The sequence below is a fragment of the Lissotriton helveticus genome, chromosome 9 (assembly GCF_964261635.1).
Source record: "Lissotriton helveticus chromosome 9, aLisHel1.1, whole genome shotgun sequence".
Taxonomy (NCBI): Eukaryota; Metazoa; Chordata; class Amphibia; order Caudata; family Salamandridae; genus Lissotriton; species Lissotriton helveticus.
Genome location: NC_136070.1, coordinates 631,342,941 through 631,367,258, shown reverse-complemented (window position 1 = coordinate 631,367,258; position 24,318 = coordinate 631,342,941). Strand labels below are relative to the sequence as shown.

General features: G+C 50.5%; 1 protein-coding gene across 1 annotated transcript in view; it reads left to right on the top strand.

Moving 5' to 3' along the window:
- SART1 (spliceosome associated factor 1, recruiter of U4/U6.U5 tri-snRNP) overlaps positions 1–21,934 on the top strand; it is a 414,579-nt gene extending 392,645 nt beyond the window's left edge. Inside the window, exon 20 of the mRNA XM_078660694.1 lies at positions 21,246–21,934. Coding sequence (XP_078516820.1) covers positions 21,246–21,264 — 19 coding nt within the window. The 3' untranslated portion in view covers positions 21,265–21,934. The remainder of the gene's footprint in view (positions 1–21,245) is intronic.
- The last annotated feature ends 2,384 nt before the right edge of the window (positions 21,935–24,318 follow it).

Below are 24,318 nucleotides of genomic sequence, written 5' to 3'. Positions count from 1 at the left end.
TGTATTGACGTCGGCAGATGGAAGCCACATGGTATCCCACATATATAGGGACATAAGGAAACAAAATGCGAAAACACAGTGTAAAGCTCGCACACAGTGGAGCGAAGATATGGGGGTAGACATTGAGGATCAACAATGGGCCTACTGTTGTGATATCACCGCCAACATCTCCTCTAGCTGTAGACTCCAGATTATACACTACAAATTTTTACAGAGACTATATTACACACCAGCCAAAAAAATTGGAATTTCGCCTGGCTGACAATGACAGGTGTGACAGATGTGGGATGGATGGTGCGGGTTTCTTGCACTTAGCATGGGAATGCCCGAGAATTTCTGAATACTGGACGGAGGTTCATACGGCGCTCCAAGAGATGATAGCAGGTGCGATAGATCGAGATCCACTCATTATGTTACTAGGATATACGATGGAGGTACCAAAATCTGTTAGGAAATTTGTCAATGTTGCCTTACTGCTAGCGAAGCGCAGAGTAGCATGTAGATGGGGGAGGGGGAGAGCCCCCAAATTTAAGGAATGGCTGAATGACTTTATATATAGTCAACATCAAAATCTAATTTATGCGGAAACATTGCCAATGCGTTGCAAACCTAAGGATGTATGGGATCCCTTGCGGGGTTACCTTGCGAAACACGACAGTGAATCAACTGAAGAGGACCAGGCAAATACTGTCAATGCTGCTGAGTTGTAACACACTATACGTAAAGCCGCTATGCTGTAAAACATGTTATTTGTTAATATATGATCGGCACTACAATTGATATTGAGAAGAAGAAATGTGTATAATTGTATTGTGACTGGCGGATCGTCAGTGATGTTCAGCCGTAGCTGTGGCGCTGATAAATGCATGAACTTACACTACTCAAACGGTCCACTTGATGGTAAAGGTTGTATATCCCGCTATGATTATGTGCCCAGATGTACATTACTTACAAAAGGGCTAGCCGTATGTCACCATTATTTTTATTGTAGACCGTGTTTTACGATGTATAGATTGCCTGAACTTAAGCCTATGTGAATGCCCTGTACTGTAACTGGAGTAAAGAACTTAATAAATAAAGTTTTTTAAAAAAATGGATAGAGCTGATCAAATGTACATGCTCCTACATTTGCTCAGTCATTGATTTTTCACTGATTAATTCAGTCCATAAATTATAGAGGTCTTGGACCATTGTTTTTTCGATAACATAGGCAGGGCAGTGGGCACTAGGGTGATGCTGCGGTGCCACACATGAATGATATCTATAGGCTATTCAAGGTGATGTTCAAGCATCACTTATGGATATGCTCTTCGATGGGGTTCATTTCTTTGATGAGTAGACTGACTCTGCCCTGGAGCACTTTAAAGAGAGTAGAGCAAATACACACTACCTCCAACAATTTTGCCCTTTTGAGGGGTTTTGCATTCAGACAACAGGAAGGCCCATGGCTGTAACAGATACCCCAGTTTTTCAAAGCTGCGTCAGAGTGTAAAGGAAACAACATCCAGGCCGGCAGGGGCAGCAAAGTTTCCAGAGCCCAGCCCATCTTGCAATAGCGTAAAAGCAGTTTAGTTTGCCCTTAGTGGCACACTACCAACCTTTGGCATGCATGGTCAATCATTATCTCCACGAGTGGCAATCAATAACATCTGACAAATGGGTCCCGTAGATAATTCAGCAAGGCTATCCCTTACCATTCCTTGTGTCCTGCTGCCTTTTCCACTTATGTAGGAGCGGCTTATGAAGGGCCATTTGTCCAATTTGCTGCAATAAGTCCAGGTTCTTTTTGCCAAAGGAGCCTTAGGCTAGGGCTCCAGTATCGAAAATCCTGATGCCGTTGAAGTGCAGAAGCCTTCACCCTATCTTAGACCTTTCCTCTCTCAAATTCCTCCTCTGGATGGACAAATTGAAGATGTTCACCTTACCCCCAGGCTCTCTCTGCCCTGGTCCCAGGAGACTGGATGTTGTTATTGGACCTTGTTAGAAATGTGGGTCTCTATTTGCCAGAGATAGGTACCTTTGTCCAAGTAGGGACCCTTCTTCCTAGTCAGGGTAAGAGGGATACACTTCTAAAATAACCCCTGCACACCCCCTTGGTAGCTTGGTATGAGCAGACAGGCTTATCTCGGAGGCAGTGGGTAAAGCATTTGTGCATGCACACAGTAACACAGTGAAAACACTACAAATAGACAACACACCAGTTTAGAAAAAGAAATAAAACTTTTATCTAAACCAAAAAGACCAAAAACGACAAAAATCTAACATACTATACTGTTCAAATAGTTAGTGTGCAAAATAACCTTTAAATTGCAGCAATAATGTGAAAACCAAGTTTCTGCGGCTCGGTAGCTCCGTTCGGGGCTACCGCGATATTGAATACGACAGAGTCTAACAATTCCAGCCAACTGCATCGGTACAGGTCAGCTAAAGCATCGACAGACTCTGATACAATACCTTTCTTGTTGCGTCCAACGCGCCGATGCGAGTCTGTCGGGGAAACTGTCGCAGTTGCAAAGTGAGATTGAAGTGTTACAGCATGTGGTGTCCTCGCGGCCCGGTGCCTGAGTCAGTGAGACCAAGGCTTGCATTGCTGGGTGAGACGGTGCTCGATGCGGTACTGGCATGTCACGGTGTAGCGACGGAGCCAGTTGATGTTTGAGTCTTGCAGCGACTGGGTCGGTGACGTCTGTGTAGCGAAGCTGTGCTGAGTGCTGTGCCTACAGGATGTGGTGCAAACAGCAGCTCGTTGATGGGGTTGGTGAGACCAGAGTTGCGTTGCGAAGCGTTCCAGTGCTCTTTGTGGTACCCTAAGGACACAGAGTCTGCAACCGACTCTGTGACTGAGTCGGTTGCTCTTTTCTTCTGTGGCGACTGGAACCAGCGGAACCAAAGACGGTGCCCAGAAGGATGGTGAGGTCTGTGCTGTTCCTGAGACCTCTTGGAACAGGGGGAAAGCTCCGCTTCAAGCCCTTGGAGATAATGTCTCAAGCAGGATGCACACACAGTTTCTCTCCTTGGCAGAAACCGCTACTGCTGGCCAACCCCAGACAGCACACACCAAAGGGACAGTACTCCTCCTCCAGTTTCTCCAGCTCTTCTCCTTGGCAGAGGTTCCTCTTGATTTCTAGAAGTAGTCCAAAGTTTTGGAATCTAGGCCACAATATTGATACAGCAAAATCTTTTGTTCTCTGGAGGCAGAGAAGCCCTGTGCCCAGCTAAAACCAGTTCTGTCCTCACTGGTGCAGCTTCCTGGCAGGAGGTGGAGACAGCATTGTCCTTGGCAGATCAGGCATATTCAGGTATGAAAGGAATCTCCTCCCCCCTACTCTAAATTCAGCCCCGGTCTATTCAGCCCACTCCTTACTCACCCGGGAAAGGCAGGACACACCTCAACCCCCCAAGTGGCTGTCTGAACAGAATGCACATCCCCAGTCCCTGTCGCTTCAAAACCATGCAGTCAATACACAACCTAGTAGAGGCACACTGGATGGCTTAACAAGAAATGCCTTCTTTCTACAAGTGTACACAGAATGTAAAAATCACCCTTACTAAAAGATGCATCTTAACATTTTGAGTTCAGGCCTATCCAACTCTATTTCCTATCTTGTTCCCATGGGCATTTATGCTTATAAGATGTTATAAGCAAACTCCCCATTCTATCCTATAGGGACAGATAGCCTTACTGTTAGACGTGGCATCTTTGGAGCAATTTCCACTGACTTTTTGCCTCTACCTCCTGTATTTTTGATGCTGTACTGGATTTTGTTTTTGTTGGCTTAAATGCTTTGGGCACTTTGCTACTGCTGATCAGTGTCACATTGCAAGTGTTCCCTGTGTAAATTGTTGTTACAATTGATTCTCCCTGATTGGCATATTTGATTTACTGGTAAGACCCTAGTAAGGTGCACTGAAGTGTGCCAGGGCCTGTAAATCAAATGCTACTAGTATCAAAATGACTGACCACACTTACAAAGCCTGGAGAATCAACTCCTGGATCTGTAGGGGTGTCCTGCTCATGCAGGGGCACCCTCACACTTGTAACCCAGCACCTTACATTCCAGATTGAAAGGCCTGCCTAAGGGTGACTTATAGATTTTAAGTGTAGTGCCCTCAGATATAAGGAAACGTATATCTGTCGTAAGTGGTGCTAGCACCAGCTTACACAGGCTGCAATGGCAGGCCTGTAGTCACAGTTTGAGTAGTCTCTCATGGGTGGCATGAGAAATGCTGCAGCCCTTGGGAGACCCCTGGTGTACCTATGCCCTGGGTCCCGTAGTACCATATACTAGGGTCTTTCAGGGGTGCCCCAGTAGACAATTGTGGAGGTGCAGAAGTACTTATCAATTCAAATTTAGGAAGGAAACACAGTGACTGTGGTCCTGATTAGCAGGATCCTAGTCAGATTAGTCAAAAACACACTGACACCATGCAAAAAGTGGGAGTAAGCATGCCAAAAGGACCCTACCTTCCTACATCTATGGTAGGGAATTTGAAGCTAGATATTCTCTACCAGATAAGGTGTTACTGTAGGTAAGTAACTTGTTCTTTCAAGCACATGTGCAGGATACCTATACCACCTGCTTTCTCCTTCTTAAATCCCTCAGGAAGACTTTGAAATATCTCGCTCTAGCCACCCGGAAAGATAGTGTGCATGCGCTAATTACATCCCGATTAGACCATTTCAGCTTTCTTTATCGGGGGAGCCATACAAATGGTAAATAATTTGCAGCGTATTAAGAATGCAGCATTTCGTCTTGTCCTAAGTATTCGCAAAAGATCATTGACTTGACGAGGCTTAAAACAACTGCACTGGTTGCCAGTCAGTTAGAGAATCATTTTTGAAGCTTTGATGTTTAACTACACAGCTTTCCATAGTCAGTCTACTTTCCATACAGGTAAAAGTTATTTTCCCCAGAGAGCCTTGCGCTTTGCTACCCTAAATGTGCGATGTATATCTAAAGTGTATAAAAGTAGAGCTTGAGGTAGATCTTTCTCTTTTCATGCCCCTAAGCTGTGGAACTCCTTACCCGATTATCTCCATGCTGTCTTCATGGAAAGCCTTTTTAAGGTTCATTTGAAAACTTTTCTCTTCCATGAGATGTTACTTAAACAGGTTTACTTTCTACTTTGTCTGCACCAGAACGCTTCGTTCCGAAGCAGCTGTTGCTCTCTATAAATGAAATATCTGAACGAAACCGTTATTTATAGATTCCTTACCTTAGGATTACCCTCAGGCATCAGACTGGATCCGGAAAGTTTTTTATCAGCAGTACCCCTGCGCGTCGGAAGGTGGGGTCGGGCGACTCTGCATCTGTCGTTGGCGTCATGGTTGCCTGGTTGACGTTGCGGTAGCTACATAGACACCGCCCTTGTGTGCTGACATCAGTTCTTTCTTTTTCCACGCCAGCAAGCGCAGATTTGGAGGGAGCGGACCTCCAGTCATTTTTTGACTGACTTTTTTGCGACTTTTTTTTTAACTTCGTTTTTGAGTCTCGACTCCTGGTGCACGAGGGATGCCTGGCATCGAGGCATGCGGTTCCTGTACCTGACTGATGTCGGTGACGGATCCGCACCACGTGGGCCTCTACTGCCTGGAACGCGACCATGACCCGAAGTCGTGCTCAGACTGCCGAACCATGTCCCAAAGTCTTTGCGGGAGCAGTCCCGAAAGCTCCTCGAGGTACGGCAGTCGGCTACAGGTCACTCAAGGTCTTGGTCACATGGGAGTCAACATCACTCCTCTTCTAAGTCTTTGCACTCGGGGTCAGGTAAGTCGAAGCACAATAAGAAGTCGAAGAAGCATCGTCGCTCTTCGACTTCCCCTCGTCCAGCGCAACGAAGGGTGCGGGTGGTGCCCCTCCCGCGGCTCCGCATTGCGGAGCCTTCTTGGTCGACCCCAGCCTGCCCTCCCTTCCCGGGACCGGGAGTGACCCTTGCCTAGCTTCGGCAATTTTACGAAGCGATGCACGCCATCTTTGGGCAGCCCGACTCCGCCAGCGTGCTTTCAGGCCCCGTGGACTGAGCTGTGGGCCCTAGGCCTTCGATGCTAGGGGCTTCAGCCTCGGCACCGTAGGGCCCCCTTGGATCCAAGCCTGGATCCGGATCGGCGCTGGTCGACCTTGTTACACCTCCATCTGAAAGAAACAGGTTAGTATTAGATTCCTTACCTTAGAATATCCCCAGGCGTCAGTCTGGATCCGGAAACTTTTGCGTAGCAGTACCCCTGCGCGTCGGTAGGCGTCCCCTGCGGCTCCGCGTCCGTCGTCGGCGTCGTGCTCCGTGATGACGTCGCTGGAGTATATAGACGCCGCCTCCGCGCGCTGACGTCGGTTCTTCTTTTTTCCGCGCCAGTTAGCGCAGATCCGAGAAGTGCAGTACTCCGGTCTTTGACCAAAGTTTTTGAATCTTGATAATACTTGTTACGGTGCCGGTAGGATGCCCGGTTTTAAGAACTGTGACGGTTGTGACCGCACCATGTCGGTCACGGATCATCACCGACTCTGCCTCCGGTGTCTGGGCCCCGACCACGCCGTGGACGACTGTGTCGATTGCCGGGCCCTGACGAGTAAAGCTAGGCGGGAGCGGTCCCGCAAGCTACTCGAACTGCGGGTGTCGGACCCACGTCGAGAGCGGTCCCGGTCCGGCCGGAGGTCGAGGGAGCGGTCGAGGGAGCGGTCGCGGAGCCATCACGAGCGCTCCGGAAGTCGTCGCCATTCCTCTGGTTCCTCAGGTAGGAGACACAAGAAGTCGGGGCGTCGTCATCGTACCCCCGACTCCCCCCGACGTGCGCGCGATGCTGCCGGGGGTTCGGGTGTCCCCACCCCCACCCCAACCCCCGACTCCCCCCGACGCGCGCGCGATGCGGCCGGGGGTTCGGGTGTCCCCACCCCCGCGGCTCTGCGTGAGTCGCCGGCGCGGCCTGCTCCATACCCTGCGGTCCCTGGGCAAGGCACGTCGCGTGAGGAGATAGAGGAGTTCCTTATGGCCATGAGGGCACTGTCTCCTCCGACGGGGCCTACGGCGCCTTCGGGCCCTGTGCTCCTGTCCGGGGGTCCTAGCGGTTCGGGTGTTCCTGCCTCAACGCCGTCGGGTGCTCCGGCTCCGACGCCGCCGACGGCTCCGACCCCGGCGCCGCAGGGACCCTCAGGGTCGACGCCGGCTGGTCTCCCGGCCTCTCCGGTGCCGATTCCATCGGGGTTGCCCCCGACGCCGCCCCCGCGCGGCGCCGTCCCCATGACCTCTCCGACTCCGGACGCGGAGTCGGACCGGCGTCGCCCGACGCCGATGGGGCCTGTGGACCCCGAAGAGCCGGTCTACATTGTTGACTCCGAATATGGGGAAGATGTAGAATACGGAGAGGTTTGGGAGGGGTCTGAGGACCCTCTGTCACGTGAGTGTCAGTACAATGTGGACTGGACAGGTGATTTGGGTGACGCCAGTGGTCTGGACGACTCTCCTAACCCTGGTTTTGTCTCGCCTCCTACTGTGGCTTCGGAGGCTGGGGCTGCTTATTCAGTGGTGTTGATGAGGGCTGCCAGAATGCCCGCAGGAGGTACGGGCAAAGCTCTGCAAGGCTATGATTGAAGGCCGAGATGCAGCAAGATACTCCATCAGGTGTGGTCTTGATACGACCGACTCGCTGGGCAGAGCGATGTCCACGACGGTGGCGATTCGTCGCCACGCCTGGCTGAGATCCGCCAACTTTTCAGCAGATGTCCAAAATACTTTGATGAACATGCCGTTCGATGGCAGTCGCCTGTTTGGCGACAAGGCGGACCACGCGCTGGAGCGCTTCAAGGACTCCAGGGTCACGGCCAAGTCCTTGGGTCTCTCGACCCAGCGCCAGCAAACGGGTTCGTTTCGCTCCTTTCGTGGCCACGGAAGGGGCGGTCCCACACGTGCTGCCAGCCACGCACCGCAGAACACTTCTCAACGCGGTGGCGGCTGTGGATTCCGCCGTGGAGGCGGTCGGGGACAACGGCGAGGTCAGACCACACCTCCCCCCGCAGCATCAGCCTCCAAATCCTCCTAGTCTGTGCTTTCAGGCCCATGTGACGCCAGTGGGTGGCAGGGTTCGCCATCACCACTCCCGCTGGCGCTCTATCACATCGGACAGGTGGGTGCTGCAGCTCATCCGAAGGGGCTACTCCCTCCCCTTCGAGACCTCTCCTCCAGCCATGCCACCGCAGAACCACCGTGTGTCGGGGGACCACTTGACACTTCTGCAGGAGGAAGTTACGGCCCTCTTGGCCAAGGGGGCCATCGAGCGCGTTCCTGGGCCAGAAGTAGGGCGTGGTTGCTATTCCCACTACTTTATGGTACCCAAGAAGGACAAAGGGGGCCTCCGTCCTATCTTGGATCTACGGAACGTCAACGGCTTCCTCCGGAAGGAGAAGTTCAAGATGTTGACTTTGGCTCAGGTCTTGGCTGCTCTAGACCCACAAGACTGGATGGTGGCGTTGGACTTGCAGGATGCGTACTTTCACATCCCCGTCCTGCCGGCCCACCGGCGTTACCTGCGGTTCACGGTAGGCCACGAGCACTTTGTTTATCGTGCTCCCATTCGGCCTTACAAGCGCCCCACGGGTGTTCACGAAAGTGATGGCGGTGGTCGCAGCTCATCTGCGCCGGTTAGGGGTTTCAGTCTTCCCCTACCTCGACGACTGGTTGTTGAAGGCGGGCTCGCCCCAGACAGTCGTCCACCACCTTCAGATGACGGCAGACCTCCTGCGCGAGCTGGGGTTTTCCATCAATGTGCCGAAATCACACCTGTGTCCCTCTCAAAAGCTCCTTTTCATCGGAGCGGTTCTCGACTCGGCGCAGTTTCGGGTTTATCCTCCGGAACGGCGGATCCGGGATATACAGGCTTTGATTCCCATCTTCCAGCCGTTATCCCGGGTTTCGGTCAGGTTGACGCTGCGGCTACTGGGGCTGATGGCTTCCTGCATCCTTCTGGTGCATCACGCCCGGTGGCGGATGCGGGCTCTGCAGTGGGACCTGAAGTTTCAGTGGGCCCAGCATCAAGGCAACCTATCCGACCATGTCCTGATCTCGGAGGGCACTGCGAGCCAGTTGCAGTGGTGGCTTACGGACCGCGATTGGGTCAGAGGCAGATGCCTCTCCCTTCCCCAACCGGAGCACGTGGTTGTGACGGACGCGTCCCTCCAGGGCTGGGGAGGCCACTTGGGAGAGGCGGAGATCAGAGGTCTCTGGTCTCCGGCGGAATCCCGGCTCCACATCAACATGTTGGAGCTGCGGGCGATTCGCCTAGCACTGAAGGCATTCCTCCCCTTTGTCAACGGGAGTGTAGTGCAGGTGTTCACGGACAACACCACCGCCATGTGGTACTGCAACAAGCAGGGCGGAGTGGGGTCGTGGACCCTTTGCCAGGAGGCTCTGCGTCTCTGGCAATGGCTGGAACGTCAGGGCGTGACTCTGACGGTTCAACACCTGGCAGGTTCTCTGAACGCCAGGGCGGACGAACTCAGCCGTCGGTGCTCAGTGGATCACGAATGGCGTCTGAACTCGGACGTGGCGAAAGGCCTCTTTCTGCAATGGGGAGAGCCTTGGTTAGATCTATTCGCCATAGAAGAGAACGCGCAATGTCATCAGTTCTGCGCGTTGGAGTTTCCAAGACGGCACTCGCACGGCGACGCCTTTCGGCGCGAGTGGAGCTGCGGTCTGTTGTACGCCTTTCCGCCTATACCACTTCTGCCCAGAGTGCTGAAGATCAGGCGCGACCGGGCCCAAGTTATCCTTTTGGCTCCGGACTGGGCTCGAAGGTACTGGTATCCCGAGCTACTCAGCATGTCAGTCGGTCCCTCGATCCGCCTGCCCCTTCGGGAGGACCTTCTGTCGCAGCAGCAGGGGACGGTCCTCCACCCGAACCTGTCCAGTCTCCACCTCCATGCGTGGAGATTGAGCGGCGACAGTTGAGGCCATTTGACTTGCCTCCTGAGGTTTGTGATGTGATTCTGGCAGCCAGGCGTCCCTCCACAAAGTCGGTATACGCCTGCCTGTGGAACAGATTTGTGGCATGGTGCACAGCAAAGGCTGTGGACCCTCTCTCTGCCCCTCTTTCCGAGGTTCTCCTCTTTCTTCTCTCTCTTGCCCAGCAGGGCTCTGCTCTGGGCACTATCAAGGGCTACCTTTCTGCCCTTTCGGCCTTTCTAAGGCTGCCTGATCAACCTTCTTTGTTCAAGTCCCCTATTGTAACGAGATTCTTGAAGGGCATCACGCACATGTATCCACCTGTTCCGTTCGTGATGCCTCAGTGGGACTTGAACCTGGTTCTGACCTTCTTCATGTGCGCTCCCTTTGAGCCACTTCATTCCTGTCCTCTCCGTCTCCTGACTTTAAAGACGGCCTTACTGGTTGCCATCACCTCTGCCAGGAGAGTGAGTGAGCTCCAGGCTCTTTCTGTCAAACCTCCTTTCATGTCAATTCATCCAGACAAGGTGGTTCTGAGAACCCAACCTTCTTTCCTGCCCAAAGTAGTCTCTCCTTTTCACATCGGGCAGTGCATCACCTTACCCTCCTTCTTCCCGCCTCCGCATCCTTCAAAGGATGAAGAGCGGCTCCATCGTCTGGACCCAAAACGTGCGCTTTCATTTTATATGGATCGCACACGCCAGTTCCGGGTGGATGACCAACTGTTTGTTGGCTACGTGGGTGCGAAGAAGGGACGGGCGGTACATAAACGGACCATCTCTCGGTGGGTCGTTCTGTGCATCAAAGCGTGCTACTCTTTGGCTCTGAAGGAGCCTCCTGTTGGGCTGAGGGCCCATTCCACTCGGGCCACGGCGGCTACTACTGCCCTGGGCCGGGGAGTCCCTTTGCAGGACATTTGCCAGGCGGCTACGTGGGCCTCGCTGCACACCTTTGCGAGGCACTACTGCCTGGACAGTCAAGTCCGGAGGGATGGCTTCTTTGGCCGTTCGGTCCTCCAGGACTTTCTGGTGTAGGATTGTATTGGTTCGCAGACCCACCACCGGGGTTGGTATTGCTGGGGTATCTATTCTAAGGTAAGGAATCTAATACTAACCTGTTTCTTTCAGATGAACAAGTTACTTACCTTCGGTAACGATATATCTGTAAGAAACAGTAGTTAGTATTAGATTCCTTACCGCCCCGCCCATCCTCCCCGTTCTGCGAACGGATACCTAGGGTTAAGGACATCCCTTTCAGGGCCCTAGTTTCAAATGGCACCAGTGTTGGTTCTCACATGGCTCTGCGTGTTCTGGCGCGGAAAAGCTATGTACAAAGAACTGACGTCAGCGCGCGGAGGCGGCGTCTATATACTCCAGCGACGTCATCACGGCGCACGACGCCGACGACGGACGCGGAGCCGCAGGGGACGCCTGCAGACGACGCCTACCGACGCGCAGGGGTACTGGTACGCAAAAGTTTCCGGATCCAGACTGACGCCTGGGGATATTCTAAGGTAAGGAATCTAATACTAACTACTGTTTCTTACAGATATATCGTTACCGAAGGTAAGTAACTTGTTCACCGGCGCCGATTCCACCTGCATCATATCCGTAGCCAATGCCGGCTGGAACCCCAGCCGGCGTTGACCCCGGCCTCCGTCCCGATGTGGACATGGAGCCGGACCTGCGTCGACCAACGCTGGATCCGGCGCCGATGGGTACTTTGGTCCCTGTGTTCCACCCTGACCATTGGCAGCCAGAGGAGGGTGAGGCAGACTAGGAGGGGTCTGGTGACCCTTTAACAGACCAGTTAGATTACGATCCGGACTGGAGAGAGAAACTGGGGGATGCCAGTGGTCTTGATACCTCCCCAGACCTAGGCATGTTGTCTCCTCTTACTGTGGCTAAAGAGGAGGGATCGTCATACGCAGTGGTGTTGCATCGGGTGGCCGAAGCTCTCCACCTCGAGCTAACTTCAGTGGCAGTCAAGACTAACCTTCTGTCAGAGGTCCTTCAACCGTCAGCGAGCTCTTCGGAGCCCCTGCTGCCGTTTAATAAAGCCCTCACTGACATCCTTTTGGGTACCTGGTCCAGGGCCAACACGGGGTCTCCTGTGGACAGGATGATTGCCAGATGGCACCGGCTGGCCCCGGTCGACCCCACTTAACTCTTCCAACACCCCACCCCTGAGAGCTTGGTGGTTCAAGCCTCCACTTCTAAAGGCGCCTTTCCTACCGCACCACCGGATAGGGAATCCAAAAAGCTGGAACACCTTGGGAAGAAAATATTTTCTTCTGCTAGCTTGGGACTGCGGTCGGTAAACACTGCATGTCTGTTGGGCCGTTAAACCCATTCTGTGGGATACGGTGGCGCAGGTGCTTCCTCAGTGCCCGGAGGAGGCCCGGGCCGTACTCTCCCGTTCAGTTGCTGAGGTGAGACGCAGCGAAGTTTACCATCCGCTGTGGGCTGGGTACCGCCGACGCACTTGAAGGACGATTTCCACGTCAGTAGCCCTTCAAGGCTACACCTGGTTGCGTTCTACTGTTTTTTTTGGGGAAGTCCAATCCACCCTTATGAACATGCCCTTTGATGGCCGCGGTAGAGCGCTTTAAGGACTCTCGGGCTACGGACAGGTCCTTGGGCCTCTCCTCCACCCACCCTGCGCAGTCTGCCTTTCGTGGCTACTGACTGGGTGCCTCACTAAGTCCCGCCCAGAGCCACAGGCAGGTGCAAGATGTTCAGCTCCAGCGTGGCCGGGGATGTGGGAACCACCAGCGTGGTTCTGGGGGCCAGCGGGCAGACCAGTCCACCACAGCCACCTCTGCAGCAGCCTTCAAACCCTCCTAGTCTGACATTTCAGGGCCACCAAATGCCAGTGGGCGCGGCAGGATCCGCTATCCCCTCCCCCACTGGCATACCATTACGTCGGACAGGTGGGTTTTGCAGATAGTCCTAAAGGGGCTACTCCCTCCCCTTCGAGACTGCCCCTCCCTACATGCCACCTCAGTACCATGGTATGTTGGAGGATCACCTGGCCCTTCTCCAACAGGACAACAGGAAGTTTCGGCACTCATGGCCAAGGGTGCCATTGAGCGCATTCCTGCCCCAGAAGTAGGTTGTGGTTGCTATTCCCACTACTTTCTGGTACCCAAGAAGGCCAAAGACCCGGGTCTATCTTGGATCTCAGGAACGTCAACCGCTTCCTCCGGAAAGAGAAGTTCACGATGTTGACGCTCGCTCAGGTCTTGTTGACCCTGGAGACTGGATGGTAGAGTTGGACTTGCAGGACGCCTACTTTCACATCTCTGTCCTGCCATTCCACCGGAGTTGCCTGCCGTTCACGGTAGGTCACGATCACTTTCAGTTTACTGTGCTCGCTTTTGGCCTCAACAGCGCCCCTCGGGTGTTCACGAAAGTGATGGTGGTGGTCGCATCTCATCTGTGCAAATCAGGGTTTCCAGTCGCCCCTTATCTCGACAACTTGCTGTTGAAGGCAGACTCGCCCCAGGCTGTCGTCTCCACCTCCAGACTACAGCCGACCTTCTGAATTTTCTGGGGTTCTCCATCAACGTGCCGAAGTCACACCTGACCCCCTCTCAGAAGCTCCTCTTCATCGGAGCGGTTCTGGACACAATGCAATTTCGGGTGTATCCCCCAGAACAGTGAGTCTGGGCTATTCAGGCTATGATTCCGTTCTTTCTGCTTCTATCCCGGGTTTTGGTCAGGATGACCCTCAGGCTGCTGGGCCTCATGCATCCTGCTAGTCGATCATGCCCGGTGGCATATGCGGGCTCTGCAGTGGGACCTGAAGTTCCAGTGGACGCAGCATCAAGGGAATCTGTCCGATTGCGTCCAGATCTCAGAGGGCAGTGCACGACAATTGCAGTGGTGGCTCACAAACCAGGATTGGGTCAACAGCAGATCCCCCTCCCTCCCCCAACTAGAACACACAGTGGTAATAGACGCATCTCTTATGGGATGGGCTGAGATCAGAGGCCTCTGGTCTCCGGCAGAGTCCGAGCTCCACATCAACCTTCAAGGAGCTTCGGGCGAGCCATCTGGCACTCAAAGCATTCTTTCCCTCTGTCCGGGGAAGAGTAGTGCAGGTGTTCATGGACAACACCACCGCTGTGTCCTGCAACAAACAAGGTGGGGTGGGGTCGTGGACCCTATGTCAAGAGGCCCTCCGCCTTTGGACATGGCTGGAACATCAGGGCATATCCCTGGTGTTAAACACCTGGCAGGTTCACTGAACGCCAGGACAGACTAACTCCGCCGCAGGTGCATGATGGATCACGAATGGAGTCTTCACTCGGAGGTGGTACAAGTTCTCTTTCAACAGTGGGGTGAGCCTTGGTTAGATCTATTCGCCACCGAAGACAACGCGCAATGTCAGCAATTCTGCACTTTGTAATTTTTAAGGCAGCAATCGTAGCGTGTGGAGTTGCGGTCTTCTATATGCCTTTCCGCCTATACCACTTTTTCCCAGAGTGCTGAAGAAGATAAAGCGCGACCGGGCCCAAGTTATTCTGTGGCTCCAGATTGGGCACGAAGAGTCTGGTATTCCGAGATGCTCAACATGGCCATCGATCCTCCGATCCAACTGCCTCTTCTGGAGGCTCTTCTGTCGCAGCAGCAGGGAATGGTCCTCCACCCGAACCTGTTCTCATTTTTGTATTGTATTTGTGTTATTGTGATTATACATTGCCTAGGAATTATATTTTCCATTGTGTGCTCCACCCAAACCTGTCCAGCCTCCACCTCCTTGTGTGGAGATTAAGCGGCAGCAGTTGATGTCGTTTGACCTGCCTCCCGAAGTCTGTGATGTAATCTTGGCAGCCAGGCATCCTTCCACTAAGACAGTATTTACCTACATATGGAATAAATTTGTGGCATGGTGCACAGCATAGGCTTTGGATCCCCTTTCTGCCTCTCTTTCTGAGGTTCTCGTGTTTCTCCTATCTTTGGCCCAGCAGGGCTCTGCTCTGGCACTCTTAAGGGTTACCTCTCGGCCATTTCACCCTTCCTCGGGCTCCCTGATCAGCCTTCTCTTTTCAAGTCCCCTGTTGTAAATAGATTTCTTAAGGGCATTACTTATCTTTTTCCTCCTGTTCTGTTTGTAATGCCCCAGTGGAACTTGAACTTGGTTCTTACATATCTTATGTGCGCTCCCTTTGAGCCACTGCATAACTGTCAACTCAGACTTCTCACTTTTAAAACTGCTTTTCTGGTAGCCATCACCTCTACGCGCAGGGTGAGTGAGCTACAAGCTCAGTCTTCCAAGCCTCCCTTTCTAGCTGTCCATCCGGACAAGATCGTCCTTAGAACCAGACCCTCCTTTCTTCCCAAGGTGGTTACTTCTTTCCACATTGGCCGAACCATCACTTTTCCCACCTTCATCCCACCTCCGCATCCTTCAAAAGAGGAAGAGAGGCTCCACTGTCTGGATCCAATATGTGCGCTTTCTTTATACTTGGATCGTACCAAACAATTCCAGTTGGACGACCAGCTCTTTGTTGGTTACGTGGGCGCTAAGAAAGGTTGGGCCGTGCACAAACAGACAATCTCCAGGTGGGTTGTTCTGTGCATCAATGCCTGCTATTCTTTGGCTAAGAAGGAGCTTCCAGTAGGGCTGCGCACTCATTCCACCAAGGCAACGGCAGCTACTACTGCTTTGGGACGAGGCGTTCCCTTAAATGACATCGGTCAGGCAGCTATGTGGGCATTGCTGGACACATTTACGAGACACTACTGCCTGGACAGCCAAGTCTCTAGAGACCGCTTCTTTGGCTGTTCTGTTTTCCAGGACTTTCTGGTGTGAACTTGGTTCACAGACCCACCTCCGTGGTTGGTATTTCTGGGGTATCTATTCTAAGGTAAGGAATCTAACTAACTGTTTCTTTCAGATGAACAAGTTACTTAACTTCGGTAACGATATATCTGTAAGAAACATAGGTTAATTGTAGATTCCTTACCGCCCCACCCATCCTCCCTGTTCTGCGAACTGACTTCTAGGGTTAAGGATATCCTTTCAGGACCCTAGTTTTGTGCACCAGTGGTCAGCGTCTTGCATGGCTCTGCACTTCTGGCATGGAAAGTAGTGTACAGAACTGATGTCCGCGCACAAGGGCGGGGTCTAGCTACCGCGACGTCATCCCGGCGACCAAGACATCGATGACAGACGCGGAGTCAACCGACGCCACCATCCGACGCACTGGGGTCCTGCTGACTAAAAACTTTCCGGATCAAGTCTGATGCCTGGGGGTAATTCTAAGGTAAGGAATCTATAACTAACCTATATTTCTTACAGATATATTGTTACCAAAGGTAAGTAACCTGTTCTTTGTTAATTTATGGAGTCGAGAGGTCTTCAACTATGTTAGTGTTGGCAAATTCTCCACCCTATGTTTGTTAATTGATTTGTAGCCCCAGCAACGGGTGTCCCAGCGCTGGTTCCAGAGGCAGATTGCAGAAGAAAAGATGGAAATGGGATAAGACCGGAAAGAGCCAGGTCTTCACAGCCTTTCTGAAGGCCCATGATTCTGAATTTTCCTGATGGTCACCGGGGGGGTGTTCCAAAGGGCTGACTCCATCGCACGGAACGAGTGCCCTCCCGCTCTTGCTCTTCTGACTCGAGGAATGCATGCCAGGTGAAGGTCCGCCGAGCGCAACTCACAGCGTAGGACATATGGAGATAGTAAGTTGAACAAAATAGGGGGTGCTCGGAAGGTAAGGATTTTGTGAGCATTTCACGAAGTATTGAAGTGGATTCTCTTGTCCACTATGCTAGTGGTCCCTCAGGGTAAGCGAATGGGTCCAGCCTGGCCCCACAATGGCTCCACGTCCCATACCGATGCCTGATTCTACGGTGATGTCATCAACGGCACTTGATGATCCTGTGGTCCATTCCAACTCCCGAGATGACGCATAGGGGACTCTGTCGCCACCTGGGCAACCTTTTTGCCCTGACATAAGAGAAATTGATGTGAAGTCAGAGTACGGAGTCTTTCACTTGGCTGACAACAGTGACTAATGTTTCGACAAAGAGAACTTGGATGAGGAATTTAGTGACACCAGTGGGCTAGACACCTCTCCTAACACCAATTTAGTCACTCTTTCTGGCCTGGCCACAGAGAAGAGCGCATCTTTTGAAATGGTGATCAGACGGGTTGCTGACACCCTTGAATTCCAGCTTCCGATGGTTGAAGTGCAAACTAACCTATTGACAGTGGTCTTCCATCAGGATAAACTAGCTCAGAACCCATGCTTCCATTTAAGGGGGCCCTTATGATGCCCGCCTGGAGTGCTGGTTAAAGCCCTCTTCGGAGTCCCAGTAAAATACCAAGTGGCACACTGCCATCGATTGGCTCCGGGAGACCACTCATTTTTGACACTGCATTCCACTCCCGAAAGTTTGGTGGTGCAGGCATCCTCAGCAAGAGTCAATTCAGGGTCCTTCCCCACTGCCCCTCCGGGCAGAGTCAAAGACAGTGGACATGCTTGGCAAAATGATTTTTTCCTCCACCAGCTTGGCCCTGTGATAGGTCAATACCACTTTCCTTATGGGCTGTTATTACCACACACTGTGCCATTTGGTGGTACAGGGGATCTCCATGGTTCCTGACGAAGTCCGAGCTACTCTTACCAAGGGCATGGCCAGGATGCGGTAAAATTCACCATACAATGTGTATTGAACATCACTGTCTCCACTGGAAGGGCATTGAGGTCTACAGTGGTCCTCAGGCACCACCTTTGGCTACGATCGACTTACTTTTCTGGGTATGTCCAATCAAGCTTAGTGGACATACCTTTCGTTGGTTTGCATGTGTTGAGTGACAAGGTGGATGCAGCGCTGGACAACAGACTCGCTGCTCAGTCCTTGGGATTGGCCACTGCTCTGAGCCAGCATCACCCCTCCTTTTGTTCCTCATATAACTACGGTAGGGGATTTCAGCTTTGCCTGCAACACCCATGCACAAGGCCTGCAAGTGCCCCAGACTTTTTGTGACCAAGGTAGAGGTGCTCACATGCCACGTGGAAAGCAAGTGCATACTCCTACCCAGTCCTCCACCCCTCCAGCTACCGCACCTGCATAACCTCTTTAGGCGTCCTCCTCAATGCACAGCAATCTAGCAGGATACAGCACTTTCTGCCTGCACTGCAAGTGGTCACATTGGACAAGTTGGTGCTGCAGATTGTGCAATGAAGTTACACACTTCTGTTTTTTTAAGACACCACCACTAATGCCACTGTTTGTACAATAGTTGTTGGAGGATAATCTGCCCTTCTTGCACTATGGAATGTAGGCACTTTTGCCCATAGAAACTATCAGGAGGGTTCTGACACCAGAAGTAGGCGGTGGACAAGCTGCTACTTTCGGGTGCTGAAATAGGATGGAGGTATCTATCCTTTTCTGGATCTTTCCCTTATCAGCACCTTTCTAAGGAAGGAAAGATGCAAGATGCCCACCTTTGCACAGGTCTTGTCTGTCCGGACCCTGGAGACTGGATAGTAGCATTGGACCTGAAGGTCACTTATTTTCATATCACGTCCTACAGGCCCATAAGTGTTCTCTACGGTTCACGGTGAGCCCCAAGCCCTTTCACTTTTCTGGTCTCTCATTTGGCCTCACCAGTGTCCCTCAGGTGGGATGTTGCTCCCCTCAGGTGGTTGGGGATCCCAGTCTTCCCCTACATCGACGATCGGATTTTGAATGGGGGCTTGTTTCAGGCAGTCGCCATCCATCTCCATAGTGTGGCAAACCTTATTCATTTGTTGGGGTTCTCTGTCAACATGACAGTCACATTCATTTGAGCTATTCTGGACACAGTACAGTTTTGCACCTTCCCTCCTGTGCGGAGGACATTCAGGCCATTATTCTAATGTTTCAGCCTCAAGCCTGGATTTCAGTGAGATTTACTCTGAGGGTGCTGGCTTTGATGGGCTTCTGCATCTGATGGCCTTCTGCATTGTGCTGGTAAAATGCAACAGATGGCATATGCAGGCTCTGCAGTGGGAGAGGTCAATTGGATCTCTCTGACCGAGTCCAGATGTTGGAGGAGACTGTAAGAGACCTGCAGTGGTGCCCACTGAACTGCGATCCGGTCAGCAGCAGATCCCTCTCCTTTCCCCTCCATGAGTTGACAGCAGTGACAGATGCATCACTTCTGAAGTGGAGTGGCCTTCTGGAAGAGGTAAAGATAAGAGGGCCCTGGTCTCTTGTGTAAAGCTTCCTCCACATCAACATTGAGTAGAAAGTCTTATTACTATTAATCAAAGGGAGGCTGACTCAGTTGTTCACGGACAACACCAACGCCACATAGTACTGCAGGGCGAGGTGGAGTTATGCACCCTGGGGAAATGGCTGGAACATCAGGACATCTTCCTGTTCGTACAACACCTGGCAGGATCTCTGAACATCTTGGCAGACAAACTCAGCTGTTGAAGCCTTGCAGACCATGAATTGCTTTTATATCTGGAAGTGGTGCAAGGTCTCAGAAAAGGAAAACCTAGGCTTGATTTCACCACTGCCAAGAAAAAGCAGTGTTGGAGTTTCCCATCAGCAACTCTCCTAGGAGACTCATTTGGCTTACAGTGGAAGGTGGGACTCCTGTATGCCTTTCTGCCAATACCACTCCTGCCCCAGGTCCTAAGAAAGACCAGGACCGACCAGACCCAAGTCATTCTAGTGCCTCCAGACTTGGCACAGAGACATTGGTATCCAGAACTACTGGGTCTGAGCATCTTGCCTTCAATCAAGCTGGCCCTTTGGTAGGATATCCTTTCGCAGCAGCAGGGTCGGGTCTACTCCCCCAATCCACGCATACTCCAGCTTCATGCTTGGTGATTGAGCTGCAGTAGCTGAGCGATTTAGATGTTCGTTCTGAGGTTGCTTATCTTATTCTGGCAACCAGGCGTCCCTCCACGAAGTTTGTATACACCTTCCTTTAAGACAGATTTGTAGCTTGGTGTTGAGACAAGTGCATTGACCACCTTCACACCCATCCGTCTGAGGTGATGCTGTTTGTTTTGTCCTCGATCTAGCAGTGCCTGGCGCTGGGTACTGTTAAAGGTTATGGAGGAGGAGAGGCTCCATTGTTTTTATATTTATTGTACCAAGAATCACCTATTGAATGATCACCTTTTCATTGAATTCACATATGGATGGAATTTCGTATGGAAGTAAATTGTCAGCATGCCGGGTGGAGCCTATATAGTCACTGTGCACATCGCATGACTTTAACGCAGATCAGTCGAGGCCTTCTATTGGATCACAGAGGTACTGCTCAGGATTTTCTATATCCAGTCTCTACCAGAAATGGCATTACCGACGGTAAGTAACTTGTTATTCATGCATTTGTGGTTCATGCTTAGGAGGCGTACAGTTGAAATTTTAACACCCCTTTCAAATAAAAAGATCCTTAGTGCCCTTTTATTGACATGTTAGCCAGTTTCCACAAGACTGCTATTATGTTTCAGCCTCTTGTTTCCTTTAGAAATGTTAGTTTATCTCGCAGACTGATGGAGAGGAAGTCTATGCAGGTGTGCTCATCATTCACCGACTCTACTTTGCCCCCTGGCATCCGCCGGATCGCTTTCCATATTTGCTATTGCATTGCCATGACCATTCTTGGGCGGAACCTCTTTCCTTGGGGTTGTTGGGTACGTGGCCTAGGACGTCTCTTCATGGTTTCTCATCCTTCTAGCTTGTGTAATTTTGTTAGTCTCTTGGGTACAGTCTTTGGTCAGCTCCTATTATACTTCCCATCCTGTTAAAGGTGGTTTATAATCTTCCCATTTGTTTATAGGATTAAGAACTGGCTGGACTAGCAAGTAAGCATGTAACTTGCACAAGTGACTACTATACTGGTAGTCCTAAATTTCCCTTCCTCCAGATGATGCATCTTCTTTTGCTTCTCTATTGTATACAGCCATTAACGATTGTCCAGACTGCATTAGGATAAAAGATCTAGATCTTAGCTGGTTGAGTGCAGGGCCCAGGACACGCATTTGCCTGAATGTTATATTTTTCAATTAGCGTTCATGGCAACAAATAGATTTACTTACATCTTCTTGCAGTTCTTAACTTCCCATGAGTCTCCAGAATAGTGAATTTATGTCCTCAGCACAACAGTCATTAGTGTGAGTAACTTGAATTTGTTGTCATAATCCATGTAACCACCTAGATTTTTCTAATAGTGGTGAATTTTCGTAGTACTGTGCTATGACGTCAAGTGCACCAAACCCAGCCCATCAGCCACATTTCCACTTGTATCTTCCTATCTAAACAAAACTTATACTTTTCTTTTGCAACAGGAACACCATAACAAAATGATTCATTGTGGGAGAGCAGGAGAAGCGGATGGCATCCCTGTGCAGTTGTCCTCTAAGTTTTATCTGATATGTCTGGATTTGGAACCCAGGAATGCTATTGTTGGATCCAGCACCACCAATGGAGAAAGTTTAAAAGAGGCCATGGGGTTTGTCAGAGACCTTATTGAAGTGACTGATACAAAACAGGTCAAATTGTGTAAAATGTGTCATCAAAGATTGCCTTGTGAGCCCAAGTGATTATTGGAACAAAGCTGTCTAAGCATCTCAGGGGTTAAAATATAGAGAGCATTTCCTGGTGTTCCCCATTGCTTAATTTTCTGATTAAAGTGTCCCTCAGAAAGCTGTGCCCTGTTTGAGGCATAGCATCTGCAGGTTGGGGACTGTCCCTGGTCACAAATAGCACCTTAAGGGGTTGTCTGAAATAAGAAAATACCCTCCAGCATTTTTAAGCACTGTCAGCCTTTCATAAAACTGTGATGATTTGTAAAAGGTTTTGTCATACTTGGAGGAATAACTCTGTGATCATGTTTTGAGAGGGTATTTCCAAATAGCTGCTTTTCAATCAGTCCCATTCAGTTTGAAATCGGAGGACCATTTCACCATCACACGTTTATTTTTTGTGGAAATAAGTGAAATAAGTGTTTGTTAATAAAAAGCTGCTTTTTAATGTAGTTTGGTCAATGTCGTTTGTTGTAACTCCCATTGAAAGTTTTTTTGAAGTGCCAAATGTTTAGCTATAAGAGTTAAATACTGTGTCATGTAGACTTTTGTTTCTTTACCTTTCAAGTACAACTTTTGTTGCACATCTCTTTACATGTGCTCCAGTTTCTCTTCTACAGCAGCGAGGGAAAACGTGTTCTCCTGACTTGGTGTTAGTGTGTGTATATATACACATATGATCACTGAAAAAAAAACAAAAGTTACAGGGATATTATAGTTAGGCTCAGATCTCACTCGTACAAAACCATTGAAATTCAGCAGGTATTGTTAACAGAGCTGACTGTAACTTACACAGAAACATGTACTGCTTATGACCTCGCGTATTACACAGACCCTCCAGCTTTTCGCGATTTGGCGTTTCGCAAAATAATCGTAAAATCAGCTGAAGGGTGCAATGACTGCAAAATTGACCTTTTTGGCCGCGAAAAAGGTCTTCGGCAGGCAGCAAAAAAGATGGTGACATCTTATTGGCTGTACGTACCTACGTCACCACATGGGCGCGTACAGCCGGAATAGCTGCCTGCTTACTCCTCCGGCTTAGATGAGCGTGGCTGCGTGCGCTTTAGATGGACTGGCATGTCTCCGAGAAAACTGAGCAATAGCCATTTCTTCATTTGACTGCGCACATATCAAGATTCCCTCAAGACAGAGAGGGTTTTTTCTTCTTTGTGAAGCAAGACACGACACCAACATTCTCACCTAGTATCCCAGTACTCCCACAACATTCCTGTACCTAACACTCCGCCTTTCATTCCTCTCACCAAATGCCACTGCGCATCTTCCGTTTCATGACATGCTGTCAAAACTGCATTTGCATCGCCTTTTGTCTTGAAAATGACTGCGACGTCATAAGGGAACCTTAGGATCAAAGTAATAATGTATATGGGACATTGAGTGGGTGCTGCCTCCTGCCGAGCCCCCAGCTTCACTGCACCCCAGCAGTGCAAACATCCAGACATTCTGTTCCTGCTTCACTGCCTCTCCCTCAAAGATAGGAAAGTGAGGGCCTCACATATTTAGCCTCCGTTGTGGTGCCACCTATCTGTTTATTTTTTCCAGGGTGCTGCGTGTCGTGTCCCGGTTCAGTTTGAGCTGTGGATGTTTCTTGCTTCAGAAGACGTTACGTGGTTCGTGCTGCAGTGAATAAAGGAAACACATGCCCAAGGGGACAGGAGAAAAGCGGGTTACTTTGGATGCAGGCGTTTGTGTGGTTTAACATTTTTCAACTGGCTCAAGATGAGATTTTCAAAACGCAAACGAGGCTGCCAAAAATGTTTATCTTGCTCCCGAGAGCGTTCGTGAAATACAACACAATAATAATGAAGATTTATTTACAGCTGGACCACAAAGTGGGATTGTACCTGGCCATTGCACCTTGACTCTAATTTCGCCTTCAGTGCTATACCATAAATCATCTGATCATGGGCAAACAATTGAATTTTGCCGCACCTAAAACTGCAATGTATGCACTAGAAAACCAATGGTCCCCTGTTAGATGGAGTGAGTACGTCTGCCATTGACGCCTCTCAGAGGGTTTATTGTTACAGAAAGCAGAACTGAGAACACCACAGCTTCGTCTCATGGAGAAGGATGGGGCAGCGTTAGAGCCACGCTCCCACACTGACACCCTGGGACTATCTGGCGCAACTCCTGATGTTCAGCCCATGTGCCCAGCCACAGCCCCACACTCCGTTCAGAATCTGCCTGCATTATGGTCCGGGGCTTGGATGACAATGGAGGAATTTTAAAGGAGACACACTGAAATACTTCAGCTTTACCCAGGAGTCTCTGGGCTGCCTGTGATTGTAATATAAAACACGTTTCCCCTGAACCCATTCCTCCCATACCCGTCAAACAACAGGAGGCAAAGTATTATTGTTGCTGAACATTCATAAATAACTTTTGTAAATCAAAGTATTAATGTTGCTGCATATTATATCACATTTGATATCATAAAGTGCTCTCGTGAGGATAGAGAAAAGAAGGTGTTTGGGTAAGATGGGGGTGATTGGGTAGGTGGGGGACTGGGTAAAGGTGTTGTGACATTAACACAATTACAGTTATATACAATTAGACCTTTACAGCCTAGAATGGTCCGTAGTTCCCTAAATTCATAGCACATAGGTCCCGGTTAATCAATTTCTTTTGGTCCTATGGTATGAGGATGTGAGGTAGTCTACGTTTCGACCCCGTAGGATTAAAGGGTTAATGTTTCCTCATTCAGGGGTCTTCATCAGGACAAAGCGTTTTTGGAGCACCTAAAAAGATAGAATGTGTTCAGTGTACATGTTGTGGTGAATAATCAAATATTATGTGGTATCAGGACACGTGATAC